We start from the raw sequence: 25108 nt of genomic DNA, 5'->3' as shown, positions 1-25108 counted from the left end.
TTAATCATGGACAGAATGTGTGTATGGAACATTAATCTGAAACAGTGAGAATAAGCAGCTGTGTTTCCCTGATATGATAACTATAGTATTTATGTTAATTATGCAATGAAATGGAATCATTGGAATAGAAAATTATGCAATGAAATGGAATCATTGAAATAGAAAATTCATTATGCTACATTAAAGAGAGAGGAAATAAAAGTGCAAATATTTATTGATTTTAGAGTAAACTCCCACCAATCCCCCAAAAGCCATACCTTTGATGATAGCATGTGACCAATGAACTTGAAAGAAATCATAATGTATTGTTACTCTGTATGTACATGTGTGTGAGTATATGTGTGTATGTATGAACTTCGAAAATATGTAGCCTTTAAGATTTTTAAATAATAAATTTAATTCGTCCCAGTGAGGAATTATGATCTGATGGAAGTATATCCCAAAGTAGAAAAGTTCATTCCAATATCATACTGTTGACCTATTTTAGTTGAACTAATACAAATAGAAATACAATGGAAATAGAAGCACTACTTCTAAAAAGTTATCCAATATCATTCAGTTGGAATCTTTTTCTGCATTTAGAGTGAAATGTTTATGATGAATTTGTTATCTGAGTATGACAGTTTATCTTAAGTGAAATCTCTATCATCTGCATACCTCCCTTAAGGGGAATCACATGTACCACTTTATTTTTATGTGAATGAACAGTTACTTTGTGTTAACTTTGCCTGTGTTATCTTACTTTATGTTAACTTTAATTCTTATGTTAACTTTACTTTTCATATAAGCCCGATTAGAGTTTAAATTTAAATTAAACAGCATTTATTAGAATATTGAAAACCTAGCTGAAAGTGAGTCAAATATTAAATGTTAATGTCATATATTGGGTCATAGAAAATCATCATTATGGAATAAATACTTGATGAATTTTGTGCATTACTATGATTTGGGTGAGGTCCTAAGCTCATTAAGAACAGGAGTTAAATTATCAATGAATTTGTTAAATCAAAGATATTGCATAGAAAAATGATTAATATAGGAAAATACTGATTGGAAACACTAATCAGTATTTGAAAATGAACATTTCTAGATTCTTTAATGTTCCGATTAAATATTTGTTAAAGTATGCAACAAAATGAGCAAAACACAGATCTTTAATTTTGAGAGTTGACTATGGTTTACTATCTTTGTACAATTTGAAAAAAATTAAGACTTAAACATCCTTATTATCCAGTCTAGGCAGTCTCAATTTAAATAATAAACTGAAAATATTTTCCTAAAATACTATTTCCAAGTAGTAATAAAAAAATACTAAAAGTTTCTTGAGAACTGGTATATTTCAAAAGTAAAATTTGATTGAGATATAATAAAGTATAGCTTTGAAAATTAAATGAGGTAATTTTATCACTATGAATAAGTATACTGTATTGCAAATAATTACAATTCTCTTCCATTATTTTCCTGGGATTGCTGCTTCAAGGTTAGGACTACATTCCATATTACTAAATTTAGCAATCACCAATCTCTTATCTTAACTGATCTCTGAGGAGCATTCTCTACAAGTAACTTTGCCACTCTCATATGTGAATCATTCCGTGGTCTCTAATCATGATGCAATCAAACTAGAAATCAATATCAAAGATGATACTAAAATCCCCCACATCATTACACATTAAGAAAGATACTACCAAATAATGTACAGATCAAAGAAGAAATCACAATGGAGTGAAAAAAACATGAAACTATAGGATAATAAAAATACTAGGTATCATAACTTATGGGATAGAGCTAAGACAGTGCTTAGAAAGAAATCTTTAGACTGCAAACTTTAGATGTAAAAAAAAGAAGAGCAGAATATCAGTGAGCAAATAATCTATCTTAAGAAGTTAAAAGAAAATAACAAACCCAAGAAAGAAAGGAAACAATAAAGACAAAAGGACAAATGAATAAAAATGTAAAATAAAAATACAATTCAGAGGATTACAAAAGACAAAAGTTAGGTAAAACAATTGATAATGGGAATGCGAAATAGAGGAAATGCACACATGAATAATATCATTTATAGAGAAGGGGATAATACAAGAGTCATTAGAAATAAAAATATAATAAAATTTAAAACTTTTGGTCAATACATTTGAATATGAAGTTGAACTAGATAAATACTGAAAAAAATCTTACTTAAATTAACAAAGAGGAAATTTAAAATTTAAATAATTCAATCCTATTTGTAGAAGTAGAGTTACAAATTTACAGCTTTCTACAAATAAAAACCTAGGCCGAGATTTTTTTAAAACACTAATTTTATTTACAAATCTTTCAATAACAGAAGATAAAGTGGCATACTCCAGTTTATTTTATATGCTCAATGTTATTTGGTAACAAAATATAAAGGAAATTAATAGGTCCTTCTCATCCATAACTATAGTTATAAAAACCCTAAAGTAACAATACAAAATGATAATCTAGGAATATATTTTTAAGAAAGTATGATACATCACCACAAAGTTGGATGAATTCCAGGATTTGAAGGAAGTTTTCATATTAAAAAATCAGTTTTGTTTATAACACTGAAAAAATGCATTGTGAATCATGTGCTTGAAATTATTTAATAAATTTCAACACCCATTGATGATGAAAAGCTCAAGGAATTAGTAATTAAATTAAAATTCCTTAATCTGAAAATAAATATCTATAAAAACATATAGCAAATATTTCTGTTAATGAAATATTGAAAATACTGTTTTTGAGAATTAGTACATGGACACACTCTGTAATGTCTTGCATTCAACATTTTATCTAATTGAGTTAGGTGGTATGTAAATGGAAATTAAATAAAACTAATGTTAGTGATATGTTATTATATTTTATTTGCTTATGCACATGTCAGTTTCCTCTAGTTGAAGACTATCAGAGACACACATGATGTCAAACAAAGGGAGGTTGATTGGCTTACTGCAATAAAGGACAAGACACATTTGGATTTGTGCTAAATGATTTGGGGAAGGGTTCAACAAAGTGGGGCTTGACTCTGGATTGGATATTGGCAGAAGAAAAGATAACTAGATGTTTGGGTTGCTTAATAATTTTTATGGAGAAGTGGGTAGGAATGAAGTAAACCTAAAACTGTAATTGATAAATGTGTGGTTGTTTTTCATATTAGTCAGGAAAGGTGTTGGAGAGACATATTCGATTAATTTCATGGTACGAAGAAATTTTTGTTTTTGTCTGTGCTCATACATGATTACAGAGTAGACTTAATTTTTGTCTTGCTCCATCATGGTCACGGAGTGGCCTTGTCTGACGTTGATGTTCTGAGAAGCACCATGGCTTAGCTGGGAGGCCAGAACAACTTAGGAACACCAAAGTTTCACAGTTGGTGCCCAATCATCTCCAGCTATCAGGGACTGCTTATCTCTTTATCTCATATTATGTCAGTTGATTATTATATCAACATAGCAAAGTAAATGTCATTAGCTTTATTGTATTGATGAAGCAAAAACAAAACCTGAAAGAATAATTTGTCTAAATTGAACCCAGAGTTCAAACATTGACTCTCTGACTCAGAGTATTATTCTATTTCAACATCTCTTCATTTAGGGTCAGAGTTCATGGAATGAATATAAATATGTATCAGAATTGTTTGTTAATACTTAAAATTATCTTCATTTATTCATTAGCCATAGGATGATGTTAATCACTGAGCAGAGGAGAATGGCCTAAGTATTTGGAATAAGAATTGAAAAGGAATATTCATTGGAATAGTATGGCTTAGGCCGTAAAAAGAAGTGGCCCTAAAGTATATAATCTGTTTAACAAGAGATTTTTTAATTTCCTGACCAACTGTCCACACTGACACTTTATAAGAAAAGTAGGGGGATCAAAAAAAGGAAGGAAAATAGGAAAGAATGAAGGATGGAAGGCAAGCAGGAGGATGGAATTAAATAACAAATATATATATTTTGAGCACATTAGTTTTCTAATATCCACTTATTTATTTTTTACTATTTAAATTCATTATTAATGAGAGAAGTATGACAGAATCTACAAACCACGTAATATTTTATCTAACTGTACTTTAATTATCATGTTTTCTTGTAACTCTGGTTTTTATACTCCAAAGATGTGTAAGAAGCAAATTTATATCCATTTCCTAATAAAAGATCTTTGTTTAAAAGATCATTGAAATCAGTCTTCGTAGTACTGATTCTGATTTCAAGTGGGAGCAAAATGACTTCATTTGAGAAATAATGAGGTTTTCACACCATCAAACAGAAATATTCCTAATCCATGAGAACCCATCCAATTTTGCCTCTGTTTGTAGATGAGGACTTTATAGACAAGACTTAGAAATGCAGGAATCACTCTAGGTATTTCAAGGTAATATTATATGTTGCCATAACACTGAAAATGTTGGAGAAACAAAAGTCAAGGGTGGCAAGTAGTAGAATCAGATTTTTACTAGCTTTCAGGAAGTGCATTAGTTAGCTCAGGCTGCCATAATAAAATACCATAGACTGGATGACAAACAACAGAAGTGTCTTTTCTCATTGTTCCAGAGGCTGAAGTCTGAGATCAGAGTGCAAGGCAGCATGGGGGAGTTCGGGTGAGGGCTCCTTTTCTGGTTTGCAGACGGCAGCCTTCTTGCTGTGCCCTCACATGGCAGAGAGAGAGAGAGAGAGAGAGACAGAATTTCTTCCTTGTATGAACCCACAGTCCTATCACATTAGGGCCCCACCTATATGTCCTCATTTAACTTTAATTACCTCCCAGAGACCCTATTTGCAGATACAGTCACATTGGCAGTTAGGGCTTCAACATATGTGTTTGAGAGAGAAATAATTTAGTCTATAGCAAGGAGAGACATGGTAGATACCAAAATCAGCTACAAAATCAACTAGAGGTCAGTGACTTTTTTGAAAAAACAAGCAAACAAACAATCACACAAACAAACAAAAACAAAGGGGCAGCTGCAAAATTTCACATTTAACAAAATTTCACATTTAATAATGCTCCTACTAGAAGAACAAAAATGCTATGACTGTGCTTTTTCTGTGTTTCAAATATAGCTTGAGTCCCTGTTAAGGTAAAATCCACTCTGGAAATATGCTGCAGGGATTCTGGAAATGTGATTTAAAGTTTTGCAGCCTTTTAATAGAGAACATAGCAAGATAAAATGGTCCCTAATTAGAAGTAGTTATTATGTCATTGACATGCTATCAAAACTAGTATAGAGAAGAAAAATCTCAAGAAAAGTGTGAACTTCTATGGAAAGAAAATTTAGGAGCAGAGAAAATATTATGTAACTCAAATGCCATCTGAGATCAAGAATTGGAAAGTATATATAATCTAGGAAGGAATACAAATAGTAAGAATTTTTTCTTCTTACCTGATAAATAGAAGAGTTAAAACAGATGATCATTAAATTTTGATTTCTTTTTTATAGTATGTGTCCTATTCAAACTTCAGCATTGGCAAAAGCAACTGGCAGAAACAAGTTTAATCGAAAAGGTATTGTTGAGTGCCTCATTCACTCTGCTCAACTGGCAGCAGTGGTCTTGTGTTCACATCAATGAATAAAATAATGAGACAGGTCAGGTTTTAACTAAAAAACATTTACTTTGCTTTATTAAAGAACACAGGAAAAACAACAACACAACATGCATAGCAACAGCATGTTGAAGCTCTCAGTGCTCCATGCATGACTTTGCTAATCAGTCACTCTGCACTTAAACATGTAAGAAACTCCTTAAGTGATGAAGATGAGATAACATGATCCATCGTACCTTGAGAATCCACTGACACTGTTTTTTTTTTTTTTTTTTTTTTAGGCTTTATACATAGTCACTCAGCCCCACAGCTAGCCATACAACTCTTTGAACATTTTATGTCCAGCTTCTATCCTCCAAGCCAGCTACATCACCTCACTACAGATTGCTTATTACTTGCAAAACTCAGCAATAAAGTATATATTCTTGGTCTAGCATACAGTGCTTGGCTGAATTCTCATTTATCTTTTATCTGATATAACTATAAAGTATTCCCCCTTTATCTGCAGTTTGATTTTCTGCAGTTTCAGTTACAGTCCTAAAATAGGTGAGTACAGTTGTTATAATATGATAAAATATTTCGAGAGATAAAGATCAAATTCAAATAACTTTTATTAGTATATTATAATAATTTTATTTTAATATTAGTTATTGTTGTTAATCTCTTACTGTGCCTAATTTATAAATTAAAGTTTATTATAGGTATGTATGTATACAAAAACACAGTATATATAGGCTTTAGTAGTATCCAAGGTTTCAAGTATCTACTGAGGGTCTTGAAATACATCTCGCATGAATAAAGTTGGGGGTCTACTATACTACCAAAACTTCCTTGAGTTAGTGTTGTAAGTATTTGAACCTTAATTATAGGGATGCATACTTTAAGACAAATGCATTAATAGTATGAAACACTAATAATCCAAACAAACAATTGTGTTTTTCCAAATTTTACTAAAATGTTGTCACCTACTTTACATAATACATTCACATATTTGATATATATGTAGGACAAATAGTGTTTAAGATTTCTTAAAAATATATTTCATTTTATAAAAAATAATATTTTCATGAGAAGTCATGAAAATAGCTTTCTCAAATACCTATATTATATGTTGCCATGACACTGAAAATGTTGGAGAAATAACTTAGTTCATTAACATGCAAAATAGAAGCATCAATTGTAGGTTAATTCTTGAGAAAATCTCCAGGGAGATGACCTTGTTAAAACAAAATTATTCACTTATGGTAAACTGTAAAATAGAAGATATAAAAAATGTAGAATTATGTATTGATTGTAATCAAAAACTTCTGTAATTCATTATTGAGGTCTTGCCAAAGACTTGAGCCATGTGAAGTATTTGAGACACTAATAAATAACATTTTCTAATTTGTGGATTCAAATTAAAAAGTGACAGACATCTAAATGTTTGTATATTGTTTATATACATGAAATTTAAATAGCAGTGAGGTGGCAATTAAGAAAAATATTCTTGTTTTAACAATATCACATAATTTAAGCATTTTCTTCAACATTGCTTTTAGATAACGTTACTTTTCTACAACTCTTAATTACCTTTGAATCCAGTGTATGGAGTATAAACTCATTAATGTCTTGTTGTGCTTTCCCACAAACAGCAACTACACTTGAATGCAGTTTTAGATTAGACCTTTTACTATGTGGAAGAAAACTGGCTAAACTATTTAAATAGTATTTATTGTAAACAATTTTCTGAAACATGTACTTATGGTATGTTAAGAACTTGAAAATTTGTCTACTTGTTTCAGACTTACGTATTTTGCTCTTGCAAAGCCAGTCAGTTTTTATTATGTCAGATGATTGCCAAGTATACCAACCTTTGAGCTTATGACTTCATTTTTTACCCCACAGTAATTTTCTTAATGGCTGCTAGAATTGATTGTAATAGCAGGCATGCCTTCTATCCATATTATGCAGAAGTAAAAGCAGTTCTTGGCAGGTTCCTGAACGGAATGCATCTGATTAAATATGCATTTTTTGATTACTGTCTAACCTTCTGCAACCTCTACTGTCTGTCTTTTGCCATTAAAGATTAATCTGCCAGTCTATCAGATAAAATAATAATCTGAATGGATCTGCATGACTTTACCTAATCTATCAAATCATATCAGACTATTATTTTTACACATTGTAGATATATGTGACCATTAAATTACCATCAAGTAGGAAAGAAAACCTACCAGAATGCAATGTTTGTTTTATATGTATTATAAAACATATTTTCTGGATATTTACAATTTGCCAGACTACAAAAGAAGAATCTCAAGGAAAGTTTCTTTTAAAAAGAGTAACATTGTATTTTCCATTGTTTTATTCAGCCATCCATCCAATAATTTTAGAGATCTATTTATTGTCAGTGTACTTCTATTGTGAAAATTAGGTATTCATGAAAAATATATATAGGTGTAGTTCAATGTCCCTTTTGTGAAGTATCATTTGAAAAAAGAGCATATATTACACACACACGTATCCATAGAATATTATTGCCCAGAAGAAAATATTGTTCTGTTGTAATGAAAAAAATAAAGTGTTGATGATACTAGATATTACATCAATCTTGGAGATGCATATTGGTTGAAAGCATCTTAAATATGTAAATAAATTAGGCACAAATAAATTAGCTTAACGCATTTTCAGCTCTGGCATTTTTTAAACTTACTTGGCTTTGGAACATTTCCTCATGAAACAACACACAACACTCCACAGAATAGTAATTCTTGAGGATGTCTTGGGAAATGCTGTAGTAGAGTTGGCTGCCTAATCAGTGTATTTTTCTCAGGATGGATAGAGACAAATGCATTGTTTCTAGACATAGCATCATCAATTGCACTTGGGGACAAAGGAGACATGTACATTTGGTTTTCCCATAACTTTATGCAATACGCAAGTATGAGTGATTATTGTCAAGGAAATGTAATATTTAAGATTCCACAAGAAGCACATACAAAGATTTCTAAATGTATATGAAGATTTAAAATATATCTAAAAACATGTATTTGAGAAGAAGAGCTTCTTAATGTTCACAGTGCAAGTTTTAGATGGTAACAATTACATCCTGTGACATTGTGATAATGTGCCTCCAGCTCAGGGCTTATCTACTGTTATGGCCTGAATTGTGTCATATGTTGAATCCCTAACCTCTTCTACCTCAGAATGTGACTGTATTTGGTGATAGGACCTTTAGGAGGTAAATAAGGTAATATGAGGTCACATGGGTGGGTCCTAATCCAATCTGATTCATGACCTGCAAAGAGGAGAAGATTGTCTTCTGCAAGCCAAATAGACACCACAGGACAAAGAAAACCTGCTGACACCTTGGTCTTGGACTGTACCCTTCAGGACTATAAGAAGATACATTTGTGTTATTTGTCTTTCACCCAGCCTGTGGTACTTTGTTTTGGCAGCCCCAGAATTCTTATGTCTTATAAAGCTTATACTTACTAAGAAAACTTACTACTACTCCTAAGCATGGATTGGGCCAAACCAAGCGAAAGGTCACAGTGCAATGCTGCATTCACCCCTTTGCCAATAAAAAAAAATCTTTGAACCCCCTTCATCCCATAGAAGCTGCTAGTGAACTCCTCTTTCTTTCAGTTTTATTTATTACTGCATGGTTCTGTGGTTTCTTTGAGAATGTAGGGTAGCTATTAAAGTTAGAGAAGGCTTATTCCTCTGACCAACTCTACAGTTAATTTGCATTTAATAAAATAGTAGGAACAATCATGTATACATTCAGGTTAATTAGATAAGTACATCTCACTGCTCTTTCCAGAACTACAAATTAGTAATAACTCTAGGAATAGAATTTTAATAGCATTTTGGTTGCATTATTAAATATCATAGATAAATTTGTTTCAGTGTCATGTTCCATTAGTAGAAAAGATCAGCAGATATTTGAAGCCACAAATATATTGATTCAAATGTTTTAGATTAAAAAGTGTGTTGGCACAAGCTAATATTCATTCTCTCACTATCCTCAGGACATACATTGATTTATCTATGTTTTGCAGGACATTACATATTCCAACAAAGTTTGTCATCTTTAAGACGTTTGCCTGGAATGCCACTTTTTCACTTGGTCTTGTCCCTAGTTGCTCCTGCTTTTTGAGAGACCTTTTTATAACCCCAAATGCCACTGGCTGTCAGAACATAATGAATCATGTATTACTACTGCCCAAATGCCTGCCTGGAGACATATCTATTCAACCTGTACTCTCTAATGTCTGAACAAAATGCCTTCAGTGCAGATCAACTCCATCCTTAGGCTGGTCCTCAAAAGGCAAATTATTTATGAATCAAAGTTTCAGAAATACTTGTGAACATCAATATTCTTTAATGGCTATAGACATTGTACCTCATGTTTTAATAAAACTGCATGATTTATAGCAATGCTGAGGACTCATGCTTTTATTTTCAGAATTTATCACTTAAAAATTTTAGTGTGGCTTTAATATAGAGCACACTCAGACTGAAATAATCCTTGGTAAGCAATAATTTTTGAAGATATATGTGCATGTGTGCTCATGTGTGCCTGTGCTTTATTTGTCAGAGAGCAATTGGAGACCAAGTTATCTGATTTTACATTTTTGTGAAACAGAAACACCACTACCGCAGACTCTACTCCAAATCTGTCCCTCTATGACAATTCCTGGAGGAATTTTTAAACTGAACTTTTTAAGAAAGAACATTTAGAATTGCTCAAATCTGCCCTGGAATGAGGCTTATGTGCATTTTACTCTAAAATCAGGCAATTAGTTGTAAGTTGTATACACACACACATATGTATGTGTGTGTGTATGTGTGAACATATTTATTTTACATGTATATCCTGCTTTAGATATTCAGTTCCTCTTCATTTATCAGGCTAACCTTCTAGAATAGTGCTAGGGCTGAACATTTGTGACCCCTTCAAATTCTTCAAATTCTTCAAATTCTTACGTTCAAATCCTAATCCCCAAGCTGATGGTACCAGGAGGTGGGACCTGTGGGAGGTGATTAGGTCACAAAGGCTGAGCCCATGTGAATTTGATTAGTACCCTTATAAAGGAGGCCCAAGGGAGCTTGTTAGCCCTTCTGCCATGTGAAAACATAACAATAAAAAAATGCTGTCTAGGAAGGGGGCCCTCACCAGACACTGAACCTGCTAAATCTGCCAGCACCTTGGCACAGTATGCAAACTCTAAGAAATATATTTCTGTTTATAAACCACTCAGCCAAAACGGCTGTTATTACAGCTGATCAAAAGAATTGCTGTTCATCAGGCCAAAGACATGCTGATCCTTTTCCCTTTATTCATGCTATTCTTGTCCCTTCAGTCTTTTCCTAATGTCTTGAGCCTCTGCTTGTTTATTTTCTCACAAAGTCTTTATTCATTGATTTTTACAGACAGAAACTCAAATATACCTGCAAACATTCAGCATCATTTACTTATTAGCCAGAAAATGTTTGCTTATTCTCTAATTTATTTTTTCTCTAATTTATATGTTCTTGGTGTTTTGTACATGTATTGTCTACCTCAAGGCAATGATGGATATATTTTTTAATTTTGCTTTAGGAAAAACTTTCTGACTTGGCTCTGTGTCGAAAATATATCTCACAATTGAACAGAATGTAGAAGCTGACATTTACTTTAAAGCTTCATGAACATATTCCTGGGGGGAATTCAGGAATCTCTCTGTTTCTGGCTTTCTTTCATTGTGCAGTGTCTGCTACTCTGCAGATTACACATTCTACATTTATTTTTAGTGAGATTGTCCTAGATTAATATGTAATTCCTGCCATTTATGCTGCTTTATACTGGAGAACTTTTTCTAACCTTCATTGAGTTGTTTCAATTGCTACATACCTATTCTACTTCATTTCTCAACAATTCAATTATTCATAAATAAATTATAAATAAAACAATGCACATTTTAAACATATTTGAAATATTTTCTGGAATTTAAAGTTTGTATATTACAGAAACAAGTTGTCTGTATGTACTGAGAGTCTTTAAATATTTATATTATTTGATCCAGTAACTGAATTTTTAAGGTTTTCAAAGGAAACACAGTAATAAGATACAGTAATAATTTGTTGAATAAAAGTTAATCCTAGGTCTTTTTAATAAGCCCATAAACTAGGAACCATATTCTTGACACAATATTTATTGTGGAAATTTTTAACATGTTATGATATATTCATATAACGGAATTTTTGTATCTACCAGATACAGTCATGTGTTGTTTGATGACAGGAATATATTCCCCTTTTTTTGGTAGTAGGGAAAGATGGTAATTTAAAATAATAGAAATTGCTTTGAATTAGGAGTATGAGATGTGCTACCAAATACCTATGATTTGGACAACGTAACATGAATTCACTAGCTGATGGTGTTATAAAAGAAGCTACTACCCCAATGTTTGAGTTGATGAGAATGATCAATAATATATTTTATCATTTGTTATTGTGGGAACATCATAGAGCATAGTTAAACCAATCTACATGATGTTGCTTACTATACACCTAGGTTATATGGTATAGCCTGTTGCTCCCAGGCCACAAATCTGTACGTCATGGTAATGTACTAAATACTGTAGGCAATTGTAACACAATGGTAAGTATTCGTAAAGCTAAACATATCTTAACATAGAAAAGGTACAGTCAAAATATGGTATAAAAGATTAAAAATGATACATGTACATAGGACATTTACCATGAATGAAGTGTGCATGATGGGAAGTTGCTCTGGGTATCATTGAGTGAGTGGTGAGTGATGAAGGCCTAAGACACTGCTGTAGACTCTAGAGACACTGTACATTTGGGCTATACTAAATATTTAAAAATATTTTCTTTCACTAATCAAAAGTAACCTTGGCTACTGTAACTTTTTTACTTTATAAACTTAATTTTTTAACTTTTTGATATTGTATATTTCCTTTAACACGCAAACACATTGTACACTGTACACAAATTTCACTTTTGTTATATCCTTGTACTATAAATATTTTTCAATTTTTTAATTTTTACTTTTTAAACATTTTTTTGATAAACCTAAGACATAAACACACACATTGGCCTAGGCCTACATAGGGTCAGGATCATCAATATCACTGTCTTCCACCTCCACATCTTGTCTCACTGGAAGGTCTTCGGGGCATTGACAGGCATAGAGCTGTCGTCTCCTACGATAACAATGCCTCCTTCTGAAATACCTTCTGGTATTCTTCTGGAATACCTCCTGAAGGATCTGACCGAGGCTTTTCTTGAGGAGGTGTCACTCTTTTCAGAAATATGTTTATATTGGTTTGCTTGGTTTATTTCTTTTTTTAATCATAAATTTGCTTGTAATCAGATAATGCACCATGAATATTCCTCTTTATTAATAAAGACCTTTCAATGTTGAGGTCCATGTTTTCATACTTTTTTTTTTTGAGATGGAGTCTGTCTCTGTAGCCCAGGCTGGAGTGCAGTGGCGCGATCTCGGCTCACTGCAAGCTCCGCCTCCCAGGTTCACGCCCTTCTCCTGCCTCAGCCTCCCGAGTAGCTGGGACTACAGGCACCCACCACCATGCCCGGCTAATTTTTTTGTATGTTTAGTAGAGACAAGGTTTCACCGTGTTAGCCAGGATGGTCTCAATCTCCTGACCTCATGATCCCCCCACCTCGACCTCCCAAAGTGCTGGGATAACAGACGTGAGCCACCGTGCCCGGCCGTTTTCATACTTTTTAAGGAACTTGTTGAGGTCTGCAAAGTCTTCTGCTAAATCTTTCACTGTGAACTTTCTTGTCTTTGGGTTCCTCTTCTTTTTCTTCACAGTTCTCTTTTATTTTACCTCTTTAGCTATGTGTTTCAGCTTCAGTTCCAACAAGTCCCCATTAGTCAATTTCTCAGGAATGACTTCTAGGAGTTCCTCAATGTTATCCTTATCTACACGCAGATAAAAGTTGTTTGCCATCTCAACTACAGGCTTGTTGGTTTTCATAACCTTCTATTCTTGGGAAACTGTTTAAAATCATGGATGAACCTTTTAAGTATCTTCTTCCTGATGCCATTTTTACACTCCTTGGCAACATCGCCCTATGCCCAAGCAAGGTCCAGGATACAGTCACAGACGGCATAATCCTTCCAGAGTAGCATCAGTGTCTGCTGAATGCCTTCCTCAGTTGTAGCAATAGCCTGGGCAAATGTCCTCAGGTAGTCGGCCTTCAAAGCTGCTGTTACTCCTTTGTCCATTGGTTGGACGAAAAAGGTGATGTTTGGAAGAAAAAAATCCTCACTTTGATATTGGGATGAAGGTCACCAATAAAAGGAGGCTATGCAGGAGCATTATCAACAATAAGCCAAATCTTGACAGGTATGCTATTCTTCAAACAGTACTTCTCCATTTTACTCACTTAGCAACTCAGACAGGCATCTTGGAAGAGGAGCTGGGTCATCCATATATTATTGCACATGTAGTATATGGGCAGTGTGTGTTTATTGATAATAGGCTTGAAAGCCCTGGCATTCTCATTGTGCCAGATCACAAAGGGTTTCAATTTGTAGCCTGCAACATTGCCCGCAAGTAAGACTATTATCCCATCCTTGAAAAATCTTGGCATTAAATTGGCGTTCTTAGGGATGAAAGTTCTTTCAGGCATTTGTTCCCAGAATAGAGAGTTTTCATCCATATTGAAGATTTGATATCACAAGTATTTTTTTCTGCACAATCAGCTTATCTGATTGTGGAATCACACAATCTGATTTTTGGAAGTTCCCAAAATTCCTTAGCTGCTGTCACATCAGCACTTGCATACTCACCACTCACTTTTACATTATATAATGAATAACTATTCATGAATTGTTTAAACCACCTAGAGCTAACAGTAAATTCCACATTGTAGTTGGGTACTGTCTCTTCTTACAATATGGCAAACAAATTTTTGCTTTGGTTATAATTATCATGGTGCTGAGAGGGATACGTTTCTGTGTCTGCTCTTTAATCCAGATCACCAGAAGTTTCTCCATATCTGATATAGGACGTTCTTGAATTTTTGTTAGTCTTGTTGCCTAAAAGAAGCAGATTCTCTAACAGCTTCTGTCACTTTGTTCTTGTTGTTGATCATAGGTATGGTGGAATGGAATATGCCTGCCTGGGGAGCAATAACCATCACTGGTTTTCCACCTTCATAGTTCTTAATCACTTTTCATTTAGTCTCCATGACAATCACTCTAAGGGACCTCTTACTGGCAGCATTAGCAGTGGCTTTTGCATTGTTAGGGGCCATGATGAACAAAACAAGAGAGTAAATCAACTGAGGTTACACAATCAAGGGATGCAGTAAACACGAGATGAGAAGCTTCTGTGGGCTTAACACAGCATACTGTCTTTTTTATTATTTTTTTATTTTATTATTATTATACTTTAAGTTTTAGGGTACATGTGCACAACTTGCAGGTTTGTTACATATGTATACATGTGCCATGTTGGTGTGCTGCACCCATTAACTCATCATTTAGCATTAGGTATATCTCCTAATGCTATCCCTCCCCCCTCCCCCCACCCCACAACAGTCCCTGGTGTGTGATGTTCCCCTTCCTGTGTCCATGTGTTCTCTTAATGGAAACTTTTTGCTTAGTAAGTAGGATTACACTCTAAAGTACTGATAAAAAGTAGAGTATAACAAATACATAAATCACTAGCATAGTTGTTTATTATAATGATCAGGTATTATATACTGTACATAATTATACGTATTGGACTTTCTTACCACTGCAGCACAGTAGATTTGTTTACAACAACATCACTACAAACATGAGTGATGTGTTATACTATGACATTATTAGATAATAGGAATGTTTCAGCTCCATTGTAATCTTATGGGAGCAACATTTTATATGATGTCCTTTGTTGCCTGAAACATTGTTATGCAGTATTTGACTGTATTTTGTTTTCAGATATTTTAACGACCTAAAAAATTATCATTTTATAACATAATGAAAAGATTTAAGAGTAAATATTGTTTATCTAACATTATTCAAGCTATGTAAAATACACATAGCAGATATACACAATAAATATTTTATAGTAGCTACTTATTGATTATAGTGTTAAATATACTGGTTTATTTTTATTATTGTTAATATACATTAGAATCTGCATTTACAAAATTGGCATCTCTTACTGTGTACTCAGAAAACAATAAGTTTTTAATAGTGTTATAAAAAATATTAAAATGTTTCCATCACTCATAAAAAGTAGAGTTTAAAATTTCTAACAACTAGATGATTCATAAATGGCCTTTCAAATGAAAGAAGGAAACCAATTATGGAAGATTAGAGCCTAGGAAAAGGAAATAGAGATTCTTGGAAGGATATCATAAACTAAAAGTCACCAAAAAATAAATAAAAAGCCAAAAGAGTTCTTTGAGATTATGTAATTTCTTGTTGTTTACATATTTGTAGCCAGGTTTACCTAAAGATGTATTGAATAAAAAAGATCAAATAAAGCAAATATCAAAGCTTTGTTTAAAAAAAAAAAAGCCACTTAGAAACATTGCACTCCAGCCTGGAGGACAGAGTGAGACTCCATCTCAAAAACAAAAACAAAAAAACAACAAAAAAAAGAAATAAAGGTGGAAATCCATGCCACTTAAATTATAAATATTTATTAATTACCTTTTGTACCTGTCCCAGCGAGGTATAAAAATAGAGTTAATTCAAGAATATATGATTATCTGTACTTGAATAATTAAGAGTAGAGTCCAACAAGTAATAAATCCTCCTTACTCCTCTTCAATCTGAAATAAACATTGTGCCATCAGAGCATTTTGTCTTATATTGTCATTTTCACGTCTCTAGGACATTGTGGCCCTAGGTAATGGGAGGATTGGAGTTGACACTGAGAGACATGTTCTTTGGACTTTTCTTTGTGTAATGGACATATCTTGAAAGAAAATAATCACATTGGAGCCAACTTAAGCCTTTTGCCTTTAGAGTAATTGTATTCTGCCAGATTTTAACTGTACTATACTCATATACAAACCAATCCCATCAGGAAGACCGTCAAAATTCATAAACATTACATTGTTGGAAGGTAGTGGTAGCAAATATTTTTTCTTTATGAAGAGTAAGGAATGATGTGTTGCATTTCTTCACCTCATAGATCAGACTTAGAAAAATCTCTTTACCAAAAATTCATAAGGGAAAAAAATAATAAATTACGTCTGGTATTTTGTGAACTAAATTTACTGAATTTGTTTAAATCATCAATACCTATACCACTTCATTTCATCATCTGTGACATAAAGTATTATTTTTTAACATTAAGCAAAAATGAATGGTGACCTTAGAAGTGCTTTAAAAAACTTTATGAATCAAGCCTGGTAGAGATAGGAGACAGCTTGTTAAATATACTTAAATATACTATTGGAACAAAACTTAAAAATTTTCTGAAAGATAATACACAATAAAATGTGGACTCTGCCTCTGATTTGAAACTTCCCAGAGCATCCCCTCTACTTGGACCTCTGTATTTTCATCTGAGCTTCCTTATTGTATAACATAAGCATAATTAACAACTCATATTGCCAGATATGAGTATATTCATTCTTCAATAAATTCATGTTCTTGATAACTACACTTAAGTATGTTATAGTGTGTCTTAGTCAATTTAGTCTACTAAGAATAACAGAATGCCAAGGCTTATAAACAACAGAAATTATTTCTCACAATTCTGGAGACTGGAAGTGCAAGATCAGGGCAGCACCAGCAAATTCAGTATCTGATCAAAGCCCAGGTCCCGGTTCATAGATGGCCTTCCTCTTTCTATGTTCTGACATGGTGGAAGGGGAGAGGGATCTGAGTGGATTCCATTTTAAAAGAGCACTAATGCCAATCATGAAGCCTTTGCCCTCATGGCCAAATCACCTCCCAGAGTCCCTATCTTCTAATACCATAACACTGTGGATTAGGTGTTATAACATATGAGTACGGGGGAGCATAAACATTCAGTTAGTACAATGTGCGGGAATGAGGGGACATTTTAAGAGATGTTTGTAATAGGCATAGAGTTTTGTGCCTATTAAAATGTAAGAACTTATGTAAAAGTTTGAGACCTGAAAAAAATATTTATAGGCTCTCAAATACAACATGAAAAAAATAATTACTATTAATAAATATTTCATTTATTAGTTATAAAATATATCAACTTTATTAATTTTTAAATTTTATATTTATCAAATTTAATTAGTTTCAGGAAGTGTATGGTTTAAACTTTCTAATTGGGCAAGAATCCCTGTTTCGGCCAATGGTTTCAGATAAATTATTGCCAATTTTAAAGTAAATCGGTTAATTGTTGGCAAATGAAAATTAAATTGAAAAATTATTTAAAATGTTTTCAAAAGTTTTATACATAAAGTATTATTTTTAATAATACTCCAAAACTAAGATGTCCTGGGCTTATGGAAGTTACTGAAATGTTCCTGAAATCTCTCCATCAATTCTCATTATACATGAACCTTTCTGAATAATAAATGCTAAGAATCTGAGATGAGACTATACAGTATTCCTGTGTAGATATATTACTGATACACTGTTTTTTGGTAGGAAAAGATGTTAATGTGAAATAATAGAAATTGTTTTAAATTGGGAGTACCAGATGTGCTACCAAATACCTATGATTTGGACAAGGTAACATGAATTCACTAGCTGATGGTGTTATAAAAGAAGCTGATACCCCAATGTTTGAGTGATGAATATGATCAATAAATGTGCATTGTCTTCTCTTAGATCTCACCTCCATAGTGTACATGATGGAGTGCTATGCTGTTCACAAACTTGCTATTAAAAAAGTGCTGAATACACAACGTAGCGCAATTTAAATGAATGTGTTTGTATACATGTAGTATACCTACACGATACATTTTTAAGAAACACGGGCCAGCGTGGTGACTCACGCCTGTAATTCCAGCACTTTGGGAGGCCGAGGTGGGTGGATCACCTGAGGTCAGGAGTTCGAGAGAAGCCTGGCCAACATGGTGAAACCCCGTCTCTACTAAAAATACAAAAATTAGCTGGGCATGGTGGCGGGGGCTTGTAATCCCAGCTACTCGGGAGGCTGAGGCAGGAGAATCGCTTGAACCTGAAAGGTGGAGGTTGCAGTGAGCCGAGATTGCGTTTCTGCATCCCAGCATGGGTGACAAGAGCGAAACTCTGTCTCAAAAAAAAAAAAAAAAAAAAGTAAAAGAAAAAGAAACAATTGCTGGGTCAAGGGTTAGATGCATTTGTAACTGCTTTTTTAATTTTAAAAATTTTTTGTTGACTTTCGAATATTAATTAATACAGCTATATAGTACATAATTCAAAAGGAGAAAGAGATGAATGGTAAAAATAAAACTCTCTCACACCACTTTCTTCCTTAATCCAGTTCCCTTGGTAGTTATGTCTTTATATAAATCCTTCCAGAGGTACGTGACGCTTACACAAGTATGTATGCATATGTAGAATTCCTCTTTTTCAAGTAGGCTTTTGTTTTCTTGTGCCTATACCTTTAAGGGGAGCAGAAGACCCATGTCAAGATGGCTTAAACAGAGACACTAGGCCAGAGTGTAAGCATTCATATCAAGAGTACGCTATTTTTTTTGCCTTATCACCTCAGCCTCAGCCATGGTGGACCTCATCAGTAAAAGTGATGGTTTCTTTGATTTTCACTATAGCTTATTGTTTTCCCCGGATGAAAGGATAGCAATGAATTCTGTACATTGCTCTGTCCCTGGCCAAGAAATCTCAATCTTACTGCCATCTTGCTCTGCACTGGGCACACAGCACACACTCTGTAATTATCCTTCACCAGCTTCCTAGAAATGCCCTTCACCTCTCTCTTCCATTAGTTCCTGTGATCCAGACGTCCTCTTGTTGATTTAATCTCTGGTGTATCACATACTGTACTAGCATCCTGGGCAAAGATTGTATAGATGGTTAGTTTTTCAGATCCTGTACATGTAAAAATGTCTTTACCTTACTTTCCCATCTGATTTCTCTTAGAAATGTGAAATAATTTTTATGTTGCTATGCTGCCTTTCAATGTTATTTAAATATTGGAAGGCATTTCTATTCCTTTGTATGTAACAATTTTAGTTACCCTCCCCCATGGAAGTTTATAAGATCTTCATTTTGTCTCCAGTGTTCTAAAATGTCACAATGATTGGCTAATTTGGTCATCCCACCATACCAGGTACTGGGGGATTCCTTTTAATTTAGGAGCTTATTTCCTTTAGAGCAAGCTTGTCCAACTCATGGCCCCCAGGCCACATGTGGCCCAGGACAGCTTTGAATGCGACCCAACACAAATTTGTAAACTTTCTTAAAACATTATGAGATGTTTTTGCAATTTTTTTTAGCTCATCAGCTATCATTACTGTTAGTGTATTTTATTTGTTGCCTAAGACAATTCTTCTTCCAGTGTGGCCCAGGGAAGCCAAAAGATTGGATACCCCTACTTTAGAGCTAGGAAATGGTCTGGGATGGTATTACATCCAATTACATTATATTATGTTATTTATGATACATATAATATAATGTATATGGCATATATTAAATGTAATAACACATACTATAATTGCATAATTGTTAATCAAATGGACAAATGAGTATTAGCATGAATTACTTGTTAGTTGAGGAAACTGCACATTTACAGCATGCACGGAGGATTGGTCTGCAGTAACAACGTCCTCTAAACAATGTAAATTAGTGGCTTTCAAAATATATTTTCAAAATATTTTTGCAGTAAATTACTAAATTTGAATACTATATTTTAAGCCAGTCACACACACATAATATATTCTGCTAATTACTTATTGCATAACCTATTTTTAAAGAATATAATTATTGATAAATAATGATATCTTTAAAAAACAAAGAGGAAGTTACTTTAGTTCCAAATGTCAAAGTTTGCCAGTACAATCTTTTTCCAATAGAAACATTATAGTACTTTCTTAAATATTGTACAGTTTTTTCCTAATCACAAGTTATATAGCTGTTTATTTTCTGTGCCTAACAAATATATAGCATTAAAACTAATAGGAACAGTATATATTTATAATAGTGCATTCCTACATATACTGAGTATATGAATAAAGAATTATAAATTGTGACATCTTCAATAGGTATGGCCAAAAATAAATGTATAATGATCATTTTGGATTTTCAACCCTTTATTTTCTCTGGTAACCTATCACCCAGCATAAAAAATATTTATGACATAAATATTATGACTCAATTTTTGTGGTGTTAGCAATACAAATCCTCCAAGTGTCATATTCTAATGAAGAGTGCAAGTAGAATTCCACTAATAATACTTCTTTATTAAATAAAATGTTTTTGTCATATTACTTCTTATTTTAAAGCATGTATTTAATTTTGAAAAAGCTGAAACACAGTCACACCTTTTTCTTTTAGTCGTTGTTACCTTTCAGTTTATTGGACTAATGAGAGAAATAGCACTAACATTATACTAAAATATTATTCAAGACTTGTGTTGTTTCTCTGTTTTTAGCATGCAGTGACCTGGAGTTCAGGGAAGTGGCAAACAGATTGCGGGACTGGTTCAAGGCCCTTCATGAAAGTGGAAGTCAAAACAAGAAGACAAAAACATTGCTGAGGCCTGAGAGAAGCAGTAAGATTTCTAAATTTGATCATTGCTACTGTATCTGATATGAAGTTTTATTTCCAACGAACCACTTAGAACAAAACACAGATTTCAGTATTTATTCACTGCATATATACTGAATAAAAATCAGAACGTTATTACTTCCAAGCACACCTGTATTATTTTGCAAGGAAATAAGGCATTTGGGACAACTCTGATTGGAGGAAAGGGGAATGTCTCCTCAGAGGGTGTTTAGCTTTCATTAGAATAGAAAGAATGGGAATATTCTTCAGTGTTTTATTAAGGTGGTAAAGAGTAGAACAACACAGAAAATAAAGGTAAAAAATTGCAGTACTTAGATTTTTAAAGAATACAACAGAACTCCCCCATATGGAAGCCTTTCCAAGATTGCTTTGCTGATGTCTCTATTTTGACCCTGTGTGAAATGGATCAGTAGACAAGAGAGGATATCTGCAAATTAAATAAGTAAAACACAGAAGGAAAAAAAAGAGCCATATACCTCTTACAATTTTTTTTTAATTATCAGTATAATTCTCTAAAAGTTTTCTTAATTCCTTAGAAATAACAAATACAAATTGAAATAGGGTACTTGTTATGAATAATTTTATAAACTTTTCATTTTATATTATTTTCATTTGTATAAAACTGTGTTTATTATTTAATGCATGTAAAAGGATATCGAAACACGGGCTGAATCTTTCAAAGATTGAAGCAGTGCTCTAAAACACAAGAAAAGGGGAAGGAGTAGCAATTACAAGCCACATCTCTTGGCTGACAAAGAAGAGCCATATGTGTGACATTCATTGCCTATCCTGATGTGACCCATCCACTCTCACCTGCTACCCTCAAAGTGCAGTTTCTAACAAAATGGTGTAGTAAGAGAATCCTCTATAGATTCCTAAAATGCCTTATTTATTTTTTTCACATTAAGGAATTTTCTACAATTTCAATCTATTGTAGTTATGAATCTAATTTACATAGTGAAATGATTTAATGCAGAAGTGCAATTAAGCCATTACTTTTAGAGTAGTAATTGTCTTTGAATGTGTAATGGCTATCCATATATTTCTTTTTATGAATTTCATGAAGAAATTGTAGTATTTTTCATTTCCTATAGGAGAGTTCCTCAGGCTTATCTCTGGATTTATTGGCTGATTTTTTGGCAAATGTAAATATTTTGACGCCTTTTAGCTTTAACTTGCCTAATAGAAATAATGATTCAGTATATTTGCCTCTGTATTTATGAAGAAAAGATGTCTGGAGTGGGGAGAAGGTGTCTTCCACACCCTTACATATTGATTTTTTAAAGATTCATGTTCACACCTGTTTTTAAAATTCATATCCACTCCCAATATTCATAGTTGAACATTTTTATTGCTTGCTCTAAAATTTCTCCTTTAACCTAAACTTGAGTTCAAACTGATGCGCCCTTCCAGATATGGAGATAGATAATGAAGAACATTTGCAACACTCAGCAAGGTGCCTGGGTAATTGTACACATTCCCAAATATTTTCCTTTCTAGCTTTTTCTGTCAATAAATTCCATGTGTCAATAAATTCCATAAGACTCTCTAAAGGTAGCAGATTAATTATAAGAAACTTCTTGAGAGTTGAATATCTTTGGACAGGATAGGAGAAAGTGGGCCACGGGATTATGTATACTGCTTGAAGGAGTCAGAGGCCAGCTAGAAAAAAATTTCCAAAGGGAAGTTATCCATTAGAATAGGCATGACAAATCCACAGACAAGAAATGGCTGGCTCCCTCGGCTCCCTCAGCTCCTCAGATCTGTGCACCCTATGGGTGAATCCTTCTTTGGCTCTATCTTATTTAATTTGTGAACCAACCCTCCGATATCAGACTCCCATCTCCTTTCTATTTTTATTTTCCCTTCAGAGCATTTATCAGATCTAATATAGTGATATTCTACTTGTTTATTTAATTATCTATCTCTCTCTCCCAACCAGAGTACTTAAACTCAATGTAGTAAGAGGTCTTTATTCACCACTGTATTTCCAGAACCTAGGATAGAGTTTGACATATAGTATTCACTAAATAAAACTGAAAGGAGTTAATGAATGAATGAAGCAAAGAAGCAATCAATATACTACATTGTGTACCCATACCATAGTTTAGTCACTCAATTAGTGCCCTAGGAATGATTATTGATAATATTCATTATTTTCATCATGACAGTTATTACTGTAGTCAATTTTTATGCTTTTATTTCTATGAGAAAGATTACAAGCCGTGGAAGCAATGAGTCAAAATGTGCATGCATTTTAAATTACATAAGATAATAGATATTGCCTGACTGCTTTGTAAGAAGCTTAGGGCATTTTGCATTTTTACCAGCAAGACATGAGAGTTAACTTTTGCCTGCATCCCTAATAGCAAAAAATATTACCATTCATTTTTTTCCATTCTGATGAATATGCTATTATATTTCATTGTTAATTAAATTTGTATTCTCTTTATTAGTAGTGAATTTGAACATTAAAAAATGGGGGGAAACTAAAAAGCACAGTTTTCAGCTTATCTGATATTAATGTTATCACCCCTACATTCCGTTTTATCACATTTGTTTAATATCTTTGTTAAAAACTTCGATCAGCTTTCCTTTATTATATTCATTTAAGTGTCTTTCTTGTGAAAACCCATAGTTTGGTTTTGATTTTTTAATATGACAGTGAGCAAACGTTGGGGTGTTTTAGTTTTTGTTTTTGTTTTTGTTTTTTCTTTTTTTGAGACGGCATTTTGCTCTGTTGCCCAGGCTGGAGTGCAATGGCATGATCTCGGCTCATCGCAACCTCATTCTCCAGTGTTCAGGCGATTCTCCTACCTTAGCCTCTCCAGTACCTGGGATTACAGGCATGAGTCACCACGCCCGGGTAATTTTGTGTTTTTAGTAGAGACGCAGTTTCTCCATGTTGGTCAGGCTGGTTTCGAACTCCTGACCTCAGATGATCTGCCCGCCTCGGCCTCCCAAAGTGCTGGGATTACAGGGGTGAGCCACCACACCCAACAAGTTTTTGTGTTTTTAATAATTAAGGATGTGGTTAAGTCAACATAAGGCAGAGAAAAATATTCTGATAAGATATAGAATGTTTGTCTTCAGGCATTTTATACTGAAGACAAATAAAAATGTATTTTACAATCTCTTCTTTATAGCAGACAAAAAATCCAATAACATTTTGTCATTTTAATAAAGAGAGAAAAATCAAATTTTAGTTTTGCATCAGTATAATATTTGATACTATTGTTAAAAATCTTATAAGAAATCTTTTAAAAATTAGCCAGCATTGATGATGAAAAAATGTTTTTCATGAATCTTTTATACTTTTTACATTTTATTCATTTTGTACACATTTTTAGGATGATTAGTCATTTTATATTAAGATAGCACTATATTTTTTAAAAAAAGTCTTGTATATCTTGTTTACAAAGTTGCCTTATGTCATGATTTTTCCTAAGAAAATCATTTATAATTTTTTGTTATAATAATTTTCACTTTATAGCTATAATTATGAGGTGGATAATTGTAAGGTTTGTCAGCATTTTGTAGTAAATAAGCAGATATTATGAATATAAATTTTACACATTTTTAATATCCATATACTTCTTTATGGTATATCATTTTAATGTGGCAAGAATGAACATGTTTATTAACAGAGCCAAGTATATACAGCTTCTCTAAACTATAAAAATAAGAGATAAAAAGTATATAATTTACAAAGCAGGCTTTTGTGTTTTATCTTTTTAAAAATGATCTAGATATTAGATTAGATATTAAGGAATACCTATTAACTAACTTAATCTAATATACATCTATTTTAAATTACCAAAAGTTCTTGGAGATTTTTTTAAGTTGGCTTTATTAAAAAACATAATTACTATT

General features: G+C 33.0%; 1 protein-coding gene across 4 annotated transcripts in view; it reads left to right on the top strand.

Moving 5' to 3' along the window:
* Positions 1–25108, top strand: part of SPOCK3 (SPARC (osteonectin), cwcv and kazal like domains proteoglycan 3) — a 499153-nt gene that overhangs the window by 423638 nt on the left and 50407 nt on the right. For all 4 annotated transcript variants that reach the window (XM_054486169.2, XM_063664262.1, XM_054486170.2 and 1 more), the window contains one exon: positions 21099–21218. In XM_054486169.2, the coding sequence (XP_054342144.1) occupies positions 21099–21218 (120 nt within the window). The remainder of the gene's footprint in view (positions 1–21098; positions 21219–25108) is intronic.

The sequence above is a fragment of the Pongo pygmaeus genome, chromosome 3, assembly GCF_028885625.2.
Source record: "Pongo pygmaeus isolate AG05252 chromosome 3, NHGRI_mPonPyg2-v2.0_pri, whole genome shotgun sequence".
Classification (NCBI taxonomy): domain Eukaryota; kingdom Metazoa; phylum Chordata; class Mammalia; order Primates; family Hominidae; genus Pongo; species Pongo pygmaeus.
Note: the sequence above shows the minus strand (reverse complement) of the source record. Positions and strands in the feature narration are given on the sequence as shown.